Source organism: Ziziphus jujuba, chromosome 6, assembly GCF_031755915.1.
Source record: "Ziziphus jujuba cultivar Dongzao chromosome 6, ASM3175591v1".
Taxonomy (NCBI): Eukaryota; Viridiplantae; Streptophyta; class Magnoliopsida; order Rosales; family Rhamnaceae; genus Ziziphus; species Ziziphus jujuba.
In genome coordinates, this window is record NC_083384.1 from 27,149,216 (window position 1) to 27,167,374 (window position 18,159).

The 18,159-nt window shown below is 35.7% G+C and overlaps 1 protein-coding gene and 1 long non-coding RNA gene across 3 annotated transcripts; one reads left to right on the top strand and one right to left on the bottom strand.

Annotated features, from left to right (window-relative positions):
• Positions 1–620: 620 nt before the first annotated feature.
• On the bottom strand, positions 621–6,760 carry LOC107429971 (E3 ubiquitin-protein ligase At1g12760). 2 transcript variants are annotated; one of them, XM_016040754.4, is made up of 6 exons: positions 6,607–6,760; positions 5,834–6,448; positions 4,999–5,121; positions 4,788–4,920; positions 1,374–1,538; positions 621–1,164 (listed from the first exon to the last, which is right to left on the bottom strand). In XM_016040754.4, exons 2-6 carry the CDS (start codon positions 6,388–6,390, stop codon positions 991–993), a joined length of 1,152 nt encoding a protein of 383 aa, XP_015896240.2. In that variant the 5' UTR covers positions 6,391–6,448; positions 6,607–6,760; the 3' UTR covers positions 621–990. The 2 variants fall into 2 exon arrangements, with proteins under 2 accessions (XP_015896240.2, XP_015896241.2); XM_016040755.4 differs by having other exon boundaries at positions 4,999–5,118; positions 5,834–6,717.
• A 2,938-nt stretch (positions 6,761–9,698) lies between these two features.
• On the top strand, positions 9,699–10,428 carry LOC132804305 (uncharacterized). Its single transcript, XR_009639437.1, has 2 exons — positions 9,699–10,018; positions 10,119–10,428. It is a non-coding gene; the product is annotated as an uncharacterized LOC132804305 (long non-coding RNA).
• The last annotated feature ends 7,731 nt before the right edge of the window (positions 10,429–18,159 follow it).

Below are 18,159 nucleotides of genomic sequence, written 5' to 3' on the forward strand. Positions count from 1 at the left end.
ATAATTAAATATCTTAGTCCTAAAATCCCACATTCATTTATTGTAAAACATATATCAGTCTTATCTATTCCTATTTGACTAACTTCCTAAAATTTTTCCATGAAAAAATGTATCCAGATCTTTTAAAAAAAAAAAAAAGAAGTCTTGAAAAAGAGAGAGAGAAGGCTAACACAGCAGAAATATATGAAGAGAACCTTACAAGGCAAAAAAGAAAGAAAAACAATGATTTAAAAGAAAGAAAAAATGCTAGTACAGTTGAAATACAACGGAAAGGCCCTGGCAAGGGGATAACAAAGGCTAATACGGTGGAAAGAATGGGGGTGTAAGTTCATATAGCATGATATGCAGAGTATGAATGGTGGGCAATTCATGCGCTGTTTTGCCAAACAACGGTTTTCAATTATTTAAGCACTCCTCCTCCTTAACCAGTACACTAAACGTGCCCTAAAAGTTCAAAGAGTCGCTCTCAATGCAAACGTGCCCCAAGTTCAGAGTCATTCTCTCAGTGCAATTTCAGACGTTAAACTGAGGCCCCATTACGTTATTGAGAGAGAGAGAGACAGAGACAGAAAGAGAGAGAGAGAGAGAGAGAGAGAGAGAGAGAGAGAGAGAGAGAGAGGGGAAAAAAACATAAGGCGGCCAGTAGTATTGGAAAATATAAGGTTGTTAATGTGGATGAATACAGAGAGAAGTAAACAACTGCCCTTTGACATAATCATTGACAGTATTACCTTGGAAAACGGAAAACCATATATACATGAACTTCAAGTTGCCAGGGCAGAAACAAATAGAAGGCACCACTATGGTTGTCACACTAGCACAACTACAACAACAACCTGTATAACCTAAAATGGTTGGCTGTAACAGGAACAAAACAAACAGCAACATCAAATATAATAGATCTGAATTGAGTTGTTTCAAGCTTCGTATTAAATTACACTTGAGAGAAATAAGTACACAGCCCTCTGCCAGATTACATGGACAGTCTTTTTACGCTAAGTCATCGCCTCGGCCGCTACTCTTCAAAATATTGTACTTGCATAGAGGACACGTTGCATTGATACAGAGCCACTTGTCTACGCAGCAACAGTGAAAATGGTGACCACAAGGAAGTTGTCGAAGCTCTACTCCGTCGTCGTAGGCAGAAAGGCAGATGCAACACTCCTACAAAATCACCATGGACATACAAACATATATATATATATATATCAGATGTGCAACCATGTTTTTAAGTGGTTTCAAGATTTGTGAGAAGTAACATGAATGCACATGGAACTCCTGGTAGTGGTATACGACAGAGCATTCAGAAAGCATTCGATTTCTAGACAACTGGAAAAGAAAATTATTAGCAAGGACAAATTATGCCCACATACCGCATCCTCCTGTGGGAGGACATTTTCAATGGGTGAGTCTGTCCCACATTCAGTCATTATTCCTCCAAGGGGCCCTTGTGTCTCGTCGATGCGTTTCTCATTATTCCCCACTTTTCTGAAATTGAATTTTGACAACTTTTCAATTTCTTCTTTAGATGCTCCTTCCTGCTCCAACAAACAGGTCATACATCAATATTAAGGCGACAGGAAGAAAGAAATTGACATGTGAGTAACTATACCCTCCAATCAGTCTCGTACATTAATTCATAATAAATTAATAATTAGAAGGTCACATGACAATTTAAACCATAATTTTTCTAAATTGAACAAAAGTATGTATAAAAATGGTGAAATTCAATACTTTTTTCCGCCATTCATATTTAATTATTGGATCACATAACAAATATTTGATTGCATGAGCACATAGCAAATAAACTGTCAGATTAATAAAAAATTATTAACGTAGTAATTAATCACTTTCATTCCCAAATGCTAGAAAGCCAACCTTCTTGAATCAACCCCAAAGGAAAACGGTATCATTTTCTGATGGTTTGTATGTGCCATATGAAGAACACATGAGATGCAGGTGCTAAAGATTAATGATTAAAAAAGCAACCATTAGAAAGGCAAATATCTTTACTGCTAATCTTAAGCTAACACCTGGGACCAAATCCCACCACCCCAAAATTTAATAATAATAAAAAAAAGCTTTGGCATTAATTGCAGGTACTATGAAAAGCGATTGCCAGAAAGAAGGAGGGACATTTATGCTTATTAAAAGTGGTGACAACTGTAGAAAACAAAATAGAAAACCAATTAGATGAATCAATGATCATCAAAGAAAACATGTCTTAAAAAGCTGCGGCTTATCCCTCCGGGATTGGCACTTTAAGAAAAAGATGCCTCAAGGTTCAATCCCCAAAATTTAATAATAATAAAAAAAAGCTTTGGCATTAATTGCAGGTACTATGAAAAGCGATTGCCAGAAAGAAGGAGGGACATTTATGCTCATTAAAAGTGGTGACAACTGTAGAAAACCAAATAGAAAAACAATTAGATGAATCAATGATCATCAAAGAAAACATGTCTTAAAAAGCTGCGACTTATCCCTCCGGGATTGCCACTTTAAGAAAAAGCTGCCTCAAGGTTCAATCTTCATATGATGACTAAGGCCAATGCCAAACCACCAGTAATCCAAGCATCTATAGAAAACTAAACATGCAAAACTGTACATAATTATGTGACAAATTAAAATATGAATTTCACTTTCAGAGTATATGAGGAACTTCCAGGGGAATCACAAGTCAAGTTCAACCCGATCTTACGGACTATATTCCACAGATCAAACAAAAGGCCAAGAAAGATGGGAACATCAGCAAAATGAAAGAATAACATTGCTACACAGATAAAAAGGAAACTCTTTCCATACATAAGTAAAGAAGTATAAGAATAGGGACTCAATGAGGATGGAGTGGTAAAGTAGGATTATTTTCATAACTAACTAATTACCATGAATATGCTTATGCTGATTCAGGTTTCACGGCAGAGTTTTCCAAAAAGCAGGAAAACATAGTGGAAGTCAAACAACTAATTAAAATCAGCCTATACCAACACGAGCTATTTGAATAGAGTCAATTGACATCCTAAATCAACAGCCCCATCACAGCCTATTCCTCTGGACATTTCTGATCCAGAAAAACCTCTAGCCAATCTTACAACCTGCATAATCACTTTCCTTGTTCAAAAAGGCTGCCCATTATTTTTACTCAGGATACCATCAAATCTATACAAAGAACTAACACTTTCTAAATTGTAAAAACAGTTTTACATTCATATAATTTCATCACTACACATGTTCCATCCAATGCAATCAAGTCAGAACCCCAAACTATGGGTGGAGTTGCAAAGAGCATTTTTAGAGACCAGCCAAATTTTCTTGATTATGTCGATCAACCTGGAGCTAATTGCTTTCAACTCTTTTAGACGTTGTTTCTACCCCATCAAATATTTGCATATCTATGAATCTGCTAAAAAATATATATTTATCTGTATTATCTTTACCATCACAATGACATAAATACTTGAAATAACCAGGAAGACAACCAAAGGTTGTCAGATTATGTCTCAGCATTTTTCATAGCAAAACGGCAAATTTCTTAGGCTAACGTTAGATATCATCGGCATAAATGCTTAATTGAGTACCAAATCCAAGTTATGCATCCTTTCCCATTTAAAAGCTTATCATGCTAAATGTTTTCACAAAATCTTAAAAGAGAGCCAGATTAAGAAAATTAAAAATTAAACAAGTAATCATTGTAAGTAAATGCTTCCTCCTCAGACTCCAAGAGGTACTATACTTGATTCCCACAAATTTGCATGTTTTCCTAGTTAACATGCTTACAGCTAAGTATAGCAGGTCCCAGTTTCATTTTTCCTCCTAAAGGGTGTTTATTCTCTCTTGTTCAACATTTTTCTGCAACTTGCTCCACTCTAGGAAGCAAATAGTATACAAAAACTGAGAGACCATCAACCAATCAGATTCTGGCCAAGGTTTCTCCAAATCACTACCCCAAAATATGCTTTCTGCTTGAGCATTCAGGCCTAAGCCCTCTGTGTAAAACTACTAATCAATCTTCTTTCCCACAATCATCAGCAAATACCTCACTGAAATTTCATGGTAATCTGGCTACCGTATATCAAGCGTAAAACCTTCAAGTCCACTAGAGGTATTTTTCTGATTGTCAGAACAATTTCTCACATTCATTCAAAATATTGCTATCATTTCTGAACTAGACATCAGAATATCATAATTTCTCTCCCAGGAATAAATTAAGAATAAAAAAAGTGGTGCATTAAGAAATTAAGATTGAGCACACATGATCTTCATCAAAAGAAGTGGTACTAGATGACCCCAAAGGATTAAAATATTTCACTTTTTCCCAGCAGATGAAGAAGCAAATGAAAAAAATGTATCCATCACGACTTTGGAGACTCGCCTCCTTGATTAGATACTCTTCATTGTTACAACCTAATCCAAGATATGAGCATATGAGCTGGACTCACCAACTAAACCTGAATGAATCCATTACACTAAGAGTGCTATGAAGTAAACAAAACAGTTCGTAGATAAGATCCACCAAGGATACTGGAGCTTAACAAAGATTTTAAGTTATGCAACCAAAAATTTGAAATTGACAACTATTTTTGTAAGTTATGTTGGCAAAAACACAAAACATATTATAAAAGATCACGAGCCAGGTTATGGTGTCATATTTTAATCAATATTGCATAAAGATATTAGTCTTCCCAGCGAGTAGAACAGAACTCACTAAGCCCATACATTCTAGTAATAAAGAGCATTAATGGCCATGAACAAGAAGAGTGCACACAGAATTAGCAGTTACAAGACTTTACCTGGTCTGCCACGGCATATAGAAGTGCAATAATACATGGAAGACAGCAGCAAACAGCAATCCCAATGACACATGCCAGCGCAACACAAAAAACGACAAAGAACACATCAAAACCAAGGAAAATTATGCAAAGCCTGCATAACAAATTGCATCCCAAGTTAGATATAATTGTCAAGTAATATAGTCGTTTAAGAGAGAAGGATAGCACAAACCAGTAAAGTTGAGGGGACTCATGTGCTAAAGCTTGGCCACCCGAAGATACCCAGTAGAACCCAATGATCCACCAGATAAATGAAAACATTGTATTTGCAGATTCGAGATGCTTTGCCACGCTGCTAAGATATAAAAGAAAAAATAAGATGCACGGAAATGATTGTGCGCACTTTCATGTGGTCTGCTTCTGTGAAGGATGAAACAAAAGCACCAAAAACACACGATACAACTTCAGTAAACATAATGAGTGTAATCATCATCCTCATCATTATTGAAAACCACAGCAACATTAATGATGATGGTGATGATAAAATCTGAAATTTGGAAAGTATCACATCAAACTCAACGTAACTAAGTATTCCTTCAACTACAGTTTAAAGTTCAAGTACTCCACTATACTCATGTACAAAAGAAAAAAGGATGTCAAACGAATTCAAATATAGTCTACAAAGTACAGAATTACATGATAGCATAATTATAATGCACAATATTGGTAAGTCACACCCAGTTCTCTTACTTTTTCCCAAAGTCCAGAGTTGTTAATTTCCTCCCAACCCAGTTCTTTTTGCTTCATTTTTAACCAGTTCCAAACCCAGTCGTTCTATATATAAGACGGCTAACAACTATTCTAGACAGCTACTATTAGTTTTTCCTACACTATGGGTTTTCAAATGTGTATCTTTAGCTGCTTTTTTCATCCCAACAGGCTAACAAAAACAAATTAACCCCAAATCATGTTATCCATGTCTGCTCAACATAACAAGAATACTATGAATCTTAGCAAAGTGAAAATTTCAATATCACTTTTCAAAAACCCATCAAAGATTTTTGTACCTGGTATTCTCTTCGTCAACTTGTCCAAGTCGCGCATACTGCCCTGAGTCATCTCTCCCACCTGAGCTCAAATTCCCACTACTCCCAATCCCTTCGTCCTCCAAATTAAACCCCTGTTGCCGTCTCTGCCTCCTCTTATACTCAAAGCAAACACAAACCACGTGGAGAACACACTGCAAAGCATACCCCACAATCCACAGCCTCAGAGGCGTATTCGGCGACTCGTAATAGCTAAGAACCATCACCGTAGCCGCGACGACCACGAAAGCGAAATTCCAAATGATATCCAAAATCACGACCGGCTTCGAATACGCCCAATCGCTCTGCCTCGATTCCAATTGCTCAGCCGCCGCCTCGCGGACCACCATCGACGGCTCACGCATCATGCGGCGGCTGCTAGCTTGTCGGAAAAAGCGCGCAGCTTGACGCAAGCTGCTCCTCTGGATGCTTCGACGACCCGAATTGCTTCCGTCGGATGACCCGGCTGGACTTCCAAGCAACGGCGTCGTATCCACGATATCATCGGAGGATCGATTCGGTGACCTTTCCGAAGCCATTTTCCGATATCAAAGATTAAGAATTTTTTCTTTTGGCAGCTGGGTTGAAACCCTAACCCTGTGAAAATTTGAAACCTATTTCAAGCCATGTAAAATTCCCCCAAAACATACAAAAACGTTGAGACTCCCCCCCCCCAAGACAAATAAAAAAGATTTGAAACCGAAAAAATTGAAACAATTCGGAGAGTAATTGAGAGGATAGAGAAGGAATATTACAGTTTTGGAGCTCTGTATGACAAAAAAACTGTGTATAGATTATGGAAGGTTTGGGACAGACAACGAAGACGAAGACGACGATGACGATGACGTTATTGTACAATGAATAAGTTTGTTTTTATTTTTGTTTGTCTTTGATTTTTTATTATTTTATTTTATTTTTTACTGTCTACCATTTTTAACTTTTTTAGTGCGCTTTGCTGGCCTGTCCTAAGTATATTGCATTATTACATTTACTCCGATCTGTCGAAAATCTTAATAGATAAAAAGTGGGTCCTCTTTGCAAGTATTCGAATTTTCTTGATTTTATCGGCTGGTCCTGATTTTAGCTGTCGGACCACTTGCGTGACGTTTTGTTAAACAGAACTGAACGGAAAACGGGAATGCAACGGCGGAGCCAGAATTGTATGTATATATATATATATATATTTTTTTTTTTTTTGTTATTTGTTTTTTTTTTTGGCCATATATTTTTGTTATTCTCATATTTAGATTTAGGGCAAAATATGCTTGGTTATGAATATTGAACCATAATGACAATTTTGTAATTTTAAAAAAATACCTTCAATAGATTTGAATATCAGGAGTACCCTTTTGATATAATTATTATTTACTTTTTTATGTCATATATACATGTATATATATATATTACTTAAATACTTTCATTCAAAGTGACATACAAAGTATGTCATGAATTATTTTAATTAATATGAAAATTATATTATAATTTTTATTTAAAGTTACAAATATTATAATATTCTGAGACAAATATAAATTATTATGAAATTGAAAAATATAAAAACTAAAATAATTAATATGAAATTAATGAAATATTAAATATTAATTTTTTATTTATTTTTTGGTTGTTAGAACAATCATTTATTTTATTTATTCTTTATGCATATATTTTTTTTTTAACGAGAGAATGGTCATCATTTTATAAATCTAAATATTTCTGGTCATAACCCTGACCAGTATCTTTCCAAAAAAATAGAATAATAACAAAAAACCAAAAAATCCAAAACAGAAAAAAAAAATAAATAAATAAAGGCTCAAATTAGTTTCAATTTATAGAAAGTATTACAGTGGTTTTCAATTTTTTTTTCTTTAAAATTATAGCTAATTTGGTTAAATTTGTAGTAATTGACAAGCCTAACTATGTATTTTTATAGTGCAAAATGCAAATCAATTATATACACAATTAAAGTAGATTTATTTTACTAAAAAGTTTTTTTTTTTTTTGGTTGTTGCTGAAATACTAAAAACGTTGCATTACCACAAACTAACATGTTTATTTATTTTACAAGAGAGGGCATATTCAATTGGGTGACTCTATCCCTACATTCGTTAATTCAGTCTTTATACCTCCAGGGGCCCTTTTGTCTCATCAATGAGTTTCTCATTATTCTCCACTTTTCATTTCTTTTTTTATTAATAATGAGGGAATTCGAACTTTGACCTATGCCAGATGAAATAACTTATTCCCCACTTTTCTCAATTTGAATTTTGTCAACTTTTCAATGTCTTCCTGGACGCTTCTTTCTGATTCAACAACAGGTCATACAACATCATCATACCACAGGAACAAAGAAATTGATAAGTCAATAACTATACCCTCCATCAATCTCAGTACATCATAATAAATCAATAATCATAAAGCAAATTTTCACAGTTTCAAACCAAAATTTATTCTATTTTAAAAAATTATATATAGTAATAACGAAATTCAATCCATTGATCGTCCTTCATGTTTGATTATTGAATGACATAACAAATGTTTGATTACATAAAGCATATAACAAATAAACTGTAACAGATGTGGAGAAAATTATTAATGTAATAATTAAATATTGCTTTTCATTCCCCATAGGAAACCGGTACTATGTTCTGATAGATTTGGATGTGCCATATGAAATTAAGATGAGATGCAGGCATTTAAAATTAATGATTAAAAAAGTAAACTGAGAATTCTTAATTTAGTGCATATGTTAACCTGACATCAGTGGTGGATCCAGGAAAAAAATATTTAAGGGCATCATTTTATAATGTCAGAGATACAAAACTATATACATATATATATATATATACACATATTGCAACATTCTTTTGTTATACTATAGATAATCAATTAGAGTATCCACTAAGTTGTTCTTTAAAAGGAAAAGGAATAAGAAGTAAGAGCACTCACAAAAACAAGTAGGTAGGGTGAAAACATTTTTAATTTTTCTATAAAAATGGAAAAATATGATTTTATATTCATAATAACTTTAAGTACAAATTATTAAAAAAAAAATCTCTTAGACGCAAAAGAAATATATATATATATATATATATTGATTTAGTTAGGAATTAATCAACAACAAGACATTGAAAATTAGAAAAAAGGAATATTGAATGCATTGTTGTTTAAATTATATTTTTTCTTTTGTTATTAACTAATTGTACATGATTATATGTTAAAAAATAACAATTAATCACCTATTATATTACTATGAATTTGTAGATAAGTATTATATTTATATAAAGTAATTTTAATTGGAAATCAATTGTAGATTAAAAAAAAAACATACGTATAGGATATGTTTGATATGCAGTATTAGATTGTATTGTTATAAATTGTATTGTATTGGATTGTAATGGAATGTATTATATTATACATATACTGTATTTGGTACTGAATTATATAAAATAATATATCATTTGGTATAACAGTGTATTGTATTATATTACTTTTAATTATTTATTATTTCATAAATTATTACTATTAGAAAAAAATAAATATTATAAAAATATTATGTATTTTTCTTTCCTATATTATTATAATTCATGACAACAATAAATTATAATATTAAAAAAAATTAAAAAAATAAATAGTATCATATAGTTTAGAAAAAATAAAAAAATATATAACAAGCTTAAAATTTACTAAATTGTAAAAAATAAAAAACAGTTTTTACAAAATATATATATATATATATATATATATATAGAGAAAAAACAAAATATTACAATATAATCTATTTAATATACATATACATGTGTGTATATATATATACTCAAAACACACACGCACGACAGATGCACACCACACACACACACACAAAAGGCCCAATTCACCGCACACAAGTTTAATAATCAAAATCATTTTTTTCTTTCCTCATTTCGTTTACTCTCTCTCACAGTGCCTCTCTCTCTCTCTCTTTCTTTGCCTTCTTCACCTAAATTTCTCTGCACCATTCTTCCTTTTCTTTCTCTCATTATCAGATTACAAGGAGGAAAAAAATAAAATAAAATCGGCAGCTATTAATTTGCAGCAAAATGGGTTGGAATTTCTCTTCGAATTTTTTTATTTTTTTTTGGTTAGATTGCAAGAAGAGAGAATATGAAGGGATGCGTTTAATCTCTCTCCATGGTATTCTTAATTTCTGTGGTTGAATTGAAAATTTATTTTTTTTCCTTTTTGATTGATTTTGACTTTTGGGAGGTGTTTGTTTGTGGGTAAATTTCCAAAGGATGAAGCAATGGGGTTGGCTCTGTGTGCATCCTTGAGAGAGGGTGGACTACAGGGTCTGGCATGGAAGGTCCGTCGATCTCAGCCAGGACCGAGGACAGATCAGTCAAAGAGAGGATCTCAATCTTTTCGTGGCTCCTCTTCAAAAAATCATCATGTCGGCTGTGTAGTTTTTGAGAGGAGAGGGGGGATAGTTGTAGATGAAGGAGAGTTGTATTAGATAATACAAAGAAAATCGGATGTATTAGTAATACACCATGAGCTGTATTAAAAAACATGAAAAGGTATTATATGATCCAATACCTTCACAACCCAAATGCATCCAAACGCTGTATTACATAATACAATACAATTCAATATCCATGAATACTGCATGCCAAACATACGCACAGATATATATATAGAGAGAGAGAGATAAGTGAAAAAAAAAAAAAAGGTATCAAAATAAAGAAAATAAAAATAAAATTTTGGACAACAGTTAACTTGTGACTGTGAGGGAAAAGAGAGGGGAGCACAATTGTAGATTTCTATTCTAACCAAGGTGAAAAAGCAAAAATGTTATAAAGGAACAAAAATTGAGGTGGGGGCATGGCCCCACTTGGGTTTGCTGGTGCCTAGCATCCAGGATCAAAGCACCAATTCTGTTATCATATTAAAAACTTAATCAAATAAACACTGGTCCAATTATGTTCATGCTTTAACCTTACCCTTCACATGTGCTATATGTAAATCAAGTTAATATTCATTTAACACTTTCTTCCAATCAAGTGCAAATGTACCAAAACAAAGCTTTTATGGTTAATCAACATCTAATATCATATTAGATTATTATTTTTTTTAAAAAAATTAAACGGGTAAGAAATAGGTCCAATTATATATATTAAGCTAAATTATATTTCGACAAATCCAAATGTTTATGAAAACTAACTATTCAAAAAAAAAAAAATTACATGATTATATATGTGATATTATTTTTCAAAGTATATGGGGAAATTTTAGGAGCAGCTACCAAATAAGCTTAATCACAAGTTCAACTCAATCCTGCTGACTCTATTCCACAATGAAAACAAAAAGCCAAGAAAGATGGGAACATCGGCATATTGCATAAAGATCTTAACCTTTTCTGTCCTGTAGTGCAGAACTACTCTGCCGATATAGATATTAGTAATATATATATATATATATACAGAGGCTAGTATGAAGACTGACCGCATGAGTTATGTGCGGACAAAAATGTAATCAAAATGGCAGCCCTTCGATTTGCACAGCCGATAGAAACGCCCAGATTGAAGGCTTCCTCACATGTGAAATTTTGGCCAAAGCTCTCCCCTTCCTGCTCCTATCAGCTTGCATTCCGGCTTACTCCACCTCGTGTCAGCTTTGCCAAAATTCCAAATGAAAATTCATTAGCTTGACCCCTCAAAATATTTTTTAGTTAGAAAAGGAGACAGACCTAAAGGGATATATCAAAGAAAAATTCCATCCCACATGTGAATTTATAGAAAGAACTGAAATGGCGAACCTGGTATAGAGAAAATAGGCTTTGACAGGAATCTTTCCTATATCCTCATCTTCCTGGACTCCAAATCCAGAGTTTTGACAGGAGTGTGGATCTTCAGAATCAAATGTTAGAGTTTGGGCCCATGTATATATGAATGATTTGGGCTTCAAAAGGTTTTGGGCTTTTGTTTGTTTCTGTTTTGGAAAAACATTATTTTTGAATAAAATAAAAAGATTTTTGAACGTGGAAAGTTGAGAGTTTGAAGGCTTTACAACTCTTTGTTGTTTCGAGTTGGTTACTTACACGTTTTTTGATAATGTTTCTACAGTTTTTTACAGGAAAAAAAAAGGGTTTTTTTTTTTTTTTTTTTTTTTGGAGTTGAACGAGAGAGAACAAAAAAAAAATAGTGGTAAAGGGAAGGTACTCAGATAGTTCGAAGAGAAAAGCTTCAGAGGTGCTGAATCTGAAAGCTTTTGCAGCCGTTATATCCTGGGAGACGTTCGCTACAAAACTCCTGCACCGATGGGCGTAAAACGTCTTAAGGACACTGTGGTATCACACAGGCCTCGATCAACCTTTCTAGAAAGTAGATCAACTTCAAGGACCTACAGGTTCTATAATGTTTTAATTATTTTGTATTTAATTTTATTTATTTTGTATTAAATTGTCCATATGTATTTACATATATTCACATATTATGTTTGCAACAATCTTAAGACATTTTACAAATTTTATATATGTAAATATAATTTAGAAATTTAAATTGTGTAATATGTTATTGATTGCTATGTACATATTACATTTTTATGTGTATATATATATATTGATTATATATTTCCATGTGTGTTTCACTGTTGAAACAAGAGAAAGGAAAAAAAAAATTTTGTATTAAACCCGTGGGTATAAAAAAAAAAATTTTATGGGTAATTATTAATTTTTATGTTTTTAATCAAAAATTCTTTCCAAAATCGAATTGCCCATAAATTTCTAAACCTTTTGGTATATTTTTGGCCTTTTTTTTTGCCACTGGAAGAGTGAAAAAGAGAAGAAAAATTGATTCTGGGTCGTATGACCTGTTTACTAGAGAAACCGGGTCAAAACGACCCGGTTGAAGGTTGATGAAGAAAGGAAATTAGGGTTTGGGCTGTATCTAAAAAACTGGGCCAGTTTTTTTTAATTTTATTGGGTCAGGCCCAGTTCTAAAGCCCAGACCAGTTCACCCCAGGACCCAGACCCGATTGAGATCAAGGCCCAAGAGAAACGGCCCAATGGCAAATGGGCTAGCCACATGTCGCAAGGAGAGAGAGCCACGTTTCGAAACGAGGTGCAGACAAATGGCGCACCGAGGCGAGGCCACGTGTCGCAAAATAATGAGCCACATGTCGACCAACGGGTGGAACATGTGTCAACCTGATACAGGTGACACGTGTGTCAGGACCCGCCTAGAATTCCTTCCCCGGAACCCTAGACAAGTCCTGATCCCAAGGAAATACCACCGAACCTTCCAACGGAAAATCCGGCAGCACCTCCCCTAAGGGTAGGACTTACCAAAAATTACCTGCACTGAAAACACACTTTTGAAAATCGTTCCCTTATTCCTCCCACAATACTACAAACTGATTCCAAAAATTTACAACACTTCACAACAATAACAGCAGCCCAGTGCATAAATAAAACATAAGTGTCCAAATAGTATACAGAGCTTCATGAAGTGCTAATCAACAAAAAATACAACAAAAAAGAAAGAAATAATACAGCTGAAATGAACGAGTACAAAAGTACTTCTCGAAACACGATAGCGGCGGAGAATTGGTTCGTCCCAGAAGAACGTCTACCACCCCTTGCACCTAAGGGAACGGAACTTTAAAACGTGAGATGCTAATCATCTCAATGAGTGACCCTAGCTACTGAACACTTTTAATAGTAATAATAATAATATAACAAATAAGGGAATCTAATTTAATACCGATAATTAAATAAATAAATAATAATAATAATTTCTCTCAAAACTCTCACTAATCACTCCGTTGGAAATGTTCCCTTTTTAAAACATTTTCACAAAACTCGATATTCGTATTTCCCGAAAACCAAGGGATCAAACAATTTAATAAACAATAATAAATAAATACCCCAAATATAATTAAAATGTACTAAATTATAATAAATAAGTTTTGAACATTTTTGGGGTTTGAAAATTTACACTTGACGCACCACACCATATACCGGTGATGCCTTCCGATACCCAGCGTCCTGAGCACCGATTGGTGGGGAGATTAAAGAGAGAAACTTCAAACGGCACTTCGGCGTCCCGATAGTACCGCTGCTGAAACCGTCATCCCGGCCAAGGAGGGGGGCGGCTGTGGCCAATATCAAACTTGCCTGCCCACGGTCCAATGGCAACTCACAGGAGACATAATACTTGCGCGCTAAACCACATATACATACACCAGAACACCAATACTGTATGAATACGTCTAAAATAATTATTAAATCAACCGTACCGTTCTTTCCAAAATTACCGTGGGAAATATATTAAATTTTCACACTTACCATCCCACATATTTTCATTTAACAAACCGGTACGAAAACATCGATAACAAATAAAACCATAATTTTTCTTGTAACACGAGGTTCAACAAATAAAATACCGTGGGCATAATTATAAAATTAAACCACCAATTTAACCAATATTTTCATAAAATATTTAAACCAATTATGCCCAAAAATAATATTTAAAACCACACACAATTTATTACTAAAAATACCTTACTCATGCATAATAATTAAAATTAAATCACAATAAAATAATAATTAAATTGTACCACATGAGCATAATTCAACTACCAATTAAACACCAATTAAACATAATTGATTGCCCCAAAATATTTTTAAAGGTGGGTCACTCACCTTAAGCGCGTATATCAGCTAAGATACTCCTCAGGATCAACTCCACTACTGGCACGCGCACCTAAAACATCCACAGTACACCAACCAAATATGTTAATATTTTAATCGGGTAACTCCCAATTGGGTACCCGGGGAGCGAACACAAACGACAACTAAAAGGTACGAGTTATATACCGAATCGAAACTTGAGTGATGAGGATCACAGATTCGGTCTTACTTTCCGGAGATCGGACCCGAGGTGGCCGGAATATCGTCGAAAAGTTTTCGGGATTCGACTCCTCAATTTTCTCAAACCATCGCGAATTGGCGGAAAAGGATGTCAGATTTAGATTCAGGAGGTTGGAATCAGTGGACAGGGACCGGCGGTATAACTGGGTACTCGCCGGAACAGTGAATTCCGGCGAGCAGCCGCGGTCACCGGCAACTGTCGCTGGCGGCGGCGCGTGCGGTGGCCGTTGGCTGAGATTTTTGGTGGTTTTGTAGATCGAGGGGAGAGGAATCCAACGGGACTAGCGGTGAGGCAAACGGAGGTCGGACGGAGGAGAAATCGGGGTTTGAAGATTTTTGGTGCCTCGCTGGAAAATGCTCCTATCCCGGCGCGTCGGAGGTCCGGTGGCCGTGAAATTTGGTGGGTAGGCCGGACTTGAGGAGGTGGTGAGGGGTGGCTGGCGCGTGTGGCTTGAAAATGGTCGGAAACTGGGCAAACGACGGTTGCCAGCGGTGGAGGGAAAAATTACCGCCTCGATCCGGGCGCGTCCGGCGACTGTCGGTCGTGAGATTTTGGGGTTTGGCCGGAAATGGGACGGCACTCCCATCTGGCCGGCACGTGTAGTAAGAATTGGCCGAAAAATTGGATGATTCCGGCAGCCGGTCGGCTTCTCTCTCTCTCTCTTTCTCTCTCTTCCCCAGCGTTTTTGCCAAATAAAAGCCACCGTGGGTGACACTGTTCATCCACATGGACCAATCAGGTGACGACACGTGGCGTTACTGTGCACTTAAGCCAGATATAATAAAATATTACGGTATCCGGCGAACTTCAAACGTCCATAACTTTTTAACCAAATGTCCGATTTAAGCGTGCCGCTAGTCTATGAACTCATATCGACGAGTACTTTACAACCATACAAGAGTCAAAACAAAATTACACAACAAGAAAAAGTCAACTCCCGGCACCTTTTGGACAGTTTGCACCTCGACTTGTTTTGCCATAACTTTCAAACCGTAGCTCCGTTTTCGACATGCTACTAGTCTATGAACTCAGGGCATCATGCACTTCGTCACGGTATCCTGGTCAACTAAAAATTCCAACTGGAACAAAAAGTCAACTTTTGATCCACTCGGTCAATGGTCAACCTCGATCAACGTGCACGGATTCCGATGTGATTTGAGATGGGGTGTTACACGTGTCTCCTTCTCGGACGGCCCCGTGTCACGCTCTGGACAGTCCACATGTCGACCTGCAACAGGTGACACGTGTCTGTCTCTAGTACTTACACGTGTCGGAAATAGTGCCAACAGGATCACCACGTGGCATATCCACGTCAGTAGAGTGATGATATGGCGCAGTGCCATATAAGCACAGTGATGATGTGGCATGATGCCACGTCAGCAGATTGATGATGTGGCGAGTGCCACATCAGTCGCGTGATGATGTGGTAGTTGCCACGTCAGCCATAGATGCCACATGGCATTGCCATGTCAGCATATGATGCCACGCGGCTGACCTACCACGTCAGCATAGTGACACGTGGCATGAACAGTACCAGTGAAGAGTATCGATGAATAGTAACTATGAATAGTATTTTTAGGTGTATACTGTAATTTTTGTAGTGTATTCAGAAATCCTAAAAATCACTTTTTAGTGTGTTTTTCTTATGGAAATTGCTAATAATTAGTTTATTAATATAGAAAATAACAACTAATTGATTTCTGTTGTGTGATGTTATAGAAATGGCAAGTGGAGACAACAGGACTGTGTCCACTCAGACTTCTGAATTCAGATGCCTCCTTCTGCTAGTCATGCAGAACAACCTAAGAAGTTTAATGGAGCAAACTTCAAAAGGTGGCAGCAGAAGATGCTATTTTACTTGACCACCCTGGGACTTGCGCGGTACTTGACTGAAGATGCGCCACCCAGTAATGAAGAGAGTGATAAAGAGACTCTCATGGCGGTGGATGCATGGAATAATTCCGATTACTTATGTCGGAATTATATCCTGAATGGCCTGTCCGATGCTCTGTATGGTGTATACTGTGGCACGAAATCATCTAAGGAGCTGTAGGAAACACTGGACCGGAAGTACAAGACCGAGAATGCGGGTTCAGGAAAGTTTATTACAGGCCGATTCTTGGACTACATGATGGTGGATGCGAAGCCAATAATGAATCAAGCACATGAGTTGCAAGTGCTGATTCAGGAAATGCTTGCTGAAGGGATGATAATGAATGAAGCATTACAAGTGGCTTGTATGATTGAGAAGCTACCTCTGAGTTTGAGTGACTTCAGGAATTATCTGAAGCACAAGAGAAAGGAGATAGATATGGAGGCTCTTATTTGCAAGCTTCGCATAGAAGATGACAACAGGAAGTCTGATAAGAGAACTGCGAAGGCCGTGTTGAAGGCTAATGTTGTAGAGTATGGTCAAGGCTCCAAGAATAAGAAGCAAATTGGAAAAGCTTCTAAGCTGGGGCCAAAAGGAGGAATCTCCAAGAAGGCCAAATTTCAAGGCAGGTGCTTCAATTGTGGCAAGATGGGTCACAGAGCTACTGAATGTAGGCTGCCAAAGAGAAAGAGGAACCAGGCACAGGTGATGGAGGACATCACTAAAGAGGTTGACGATATTGACCTAAGTGCTGTGATATTTGAGGTGAACTTGGTGGGATCTAATCCTAGAGAGTGGTGGATAGATACTGATGCGACCCGCCACGTGTGTTCGGATAGGAGTATGTTTACTTCCTTCGAACCAAAGAAGAATGGGGAGAAGCTGTTTATGGGTAACTCCGCTACCTCAGAAATCCAAGGTGAGGGCAAAGTAATCCTGAAGATGACCTCGGGGAAAGAGCTGACTCTGAATAATGCACTGTATGTTCCAGACATTTGCAAGAATCTGGTATCTAGATCGCTGCTAAGAAAACATAGTTTTCGCTTAGTGTTTGAGTTAGATAAGGTTATTTTGTCCAAATTTGGGATGTTTGTGGGAAAAGGCTATGTAGTCAATGGTTTATTTAAATCTACTAACTCATGTCGAGAAGTACTTTACGATGGTACCTCGGTCAACATGAAAGTCCTGCCACAGTAAAAAGTCAACCATAGGATCCACTTAGTTAACCTCGGTCAACCTTAATCAAACTTTGTCAAAAATTTAATTTGGAACATTTTCTCGGATCAAGGCGTTACAATTTGTATAAGATTGATTCATTAGAATCCCATAATTATAAGTTAATAATTAATTATATAACAATGAAAAATACAATATTATATAAAATTAATATTGATAACATTTAAATTAATAATATTAAGCAAATAAAAATAAAACAAATGATAGAATATATAATACTAAACATCAAAGACAAATATATTTAATATAAGATTCTTATGGTTAACATATTAATAATTACATAAAAAATTATTAAG

What these genes read in the sequence shown, in the direction of transcription:
- LOC107429971 (XM_016040754.4), bottom strand. Translation starts at nt 6,390, where the DNA reads ATGGCTTCGGAAAGGTCACCGAATCGATCCTCCGATGATATCGTGGAT. An exon ending in GTTGACGAAGAGAATACCAG is followed by an intron (nt 5,122 to 5,833) that starts GTACAAAAATCT and finishes TTTATATCTTAG; the next exon opens with CAGCGTGGCAAAGCATCTCG. An exon ending in GAGTCCCCTCAACTTTACTG is followed by an intron (nt 4,921 to 4,998) that starts GTTTGTGCTATC and finishes TTTGTTATGCAG; the next exon opens with GCTTTGCATAATTTTCCTTG.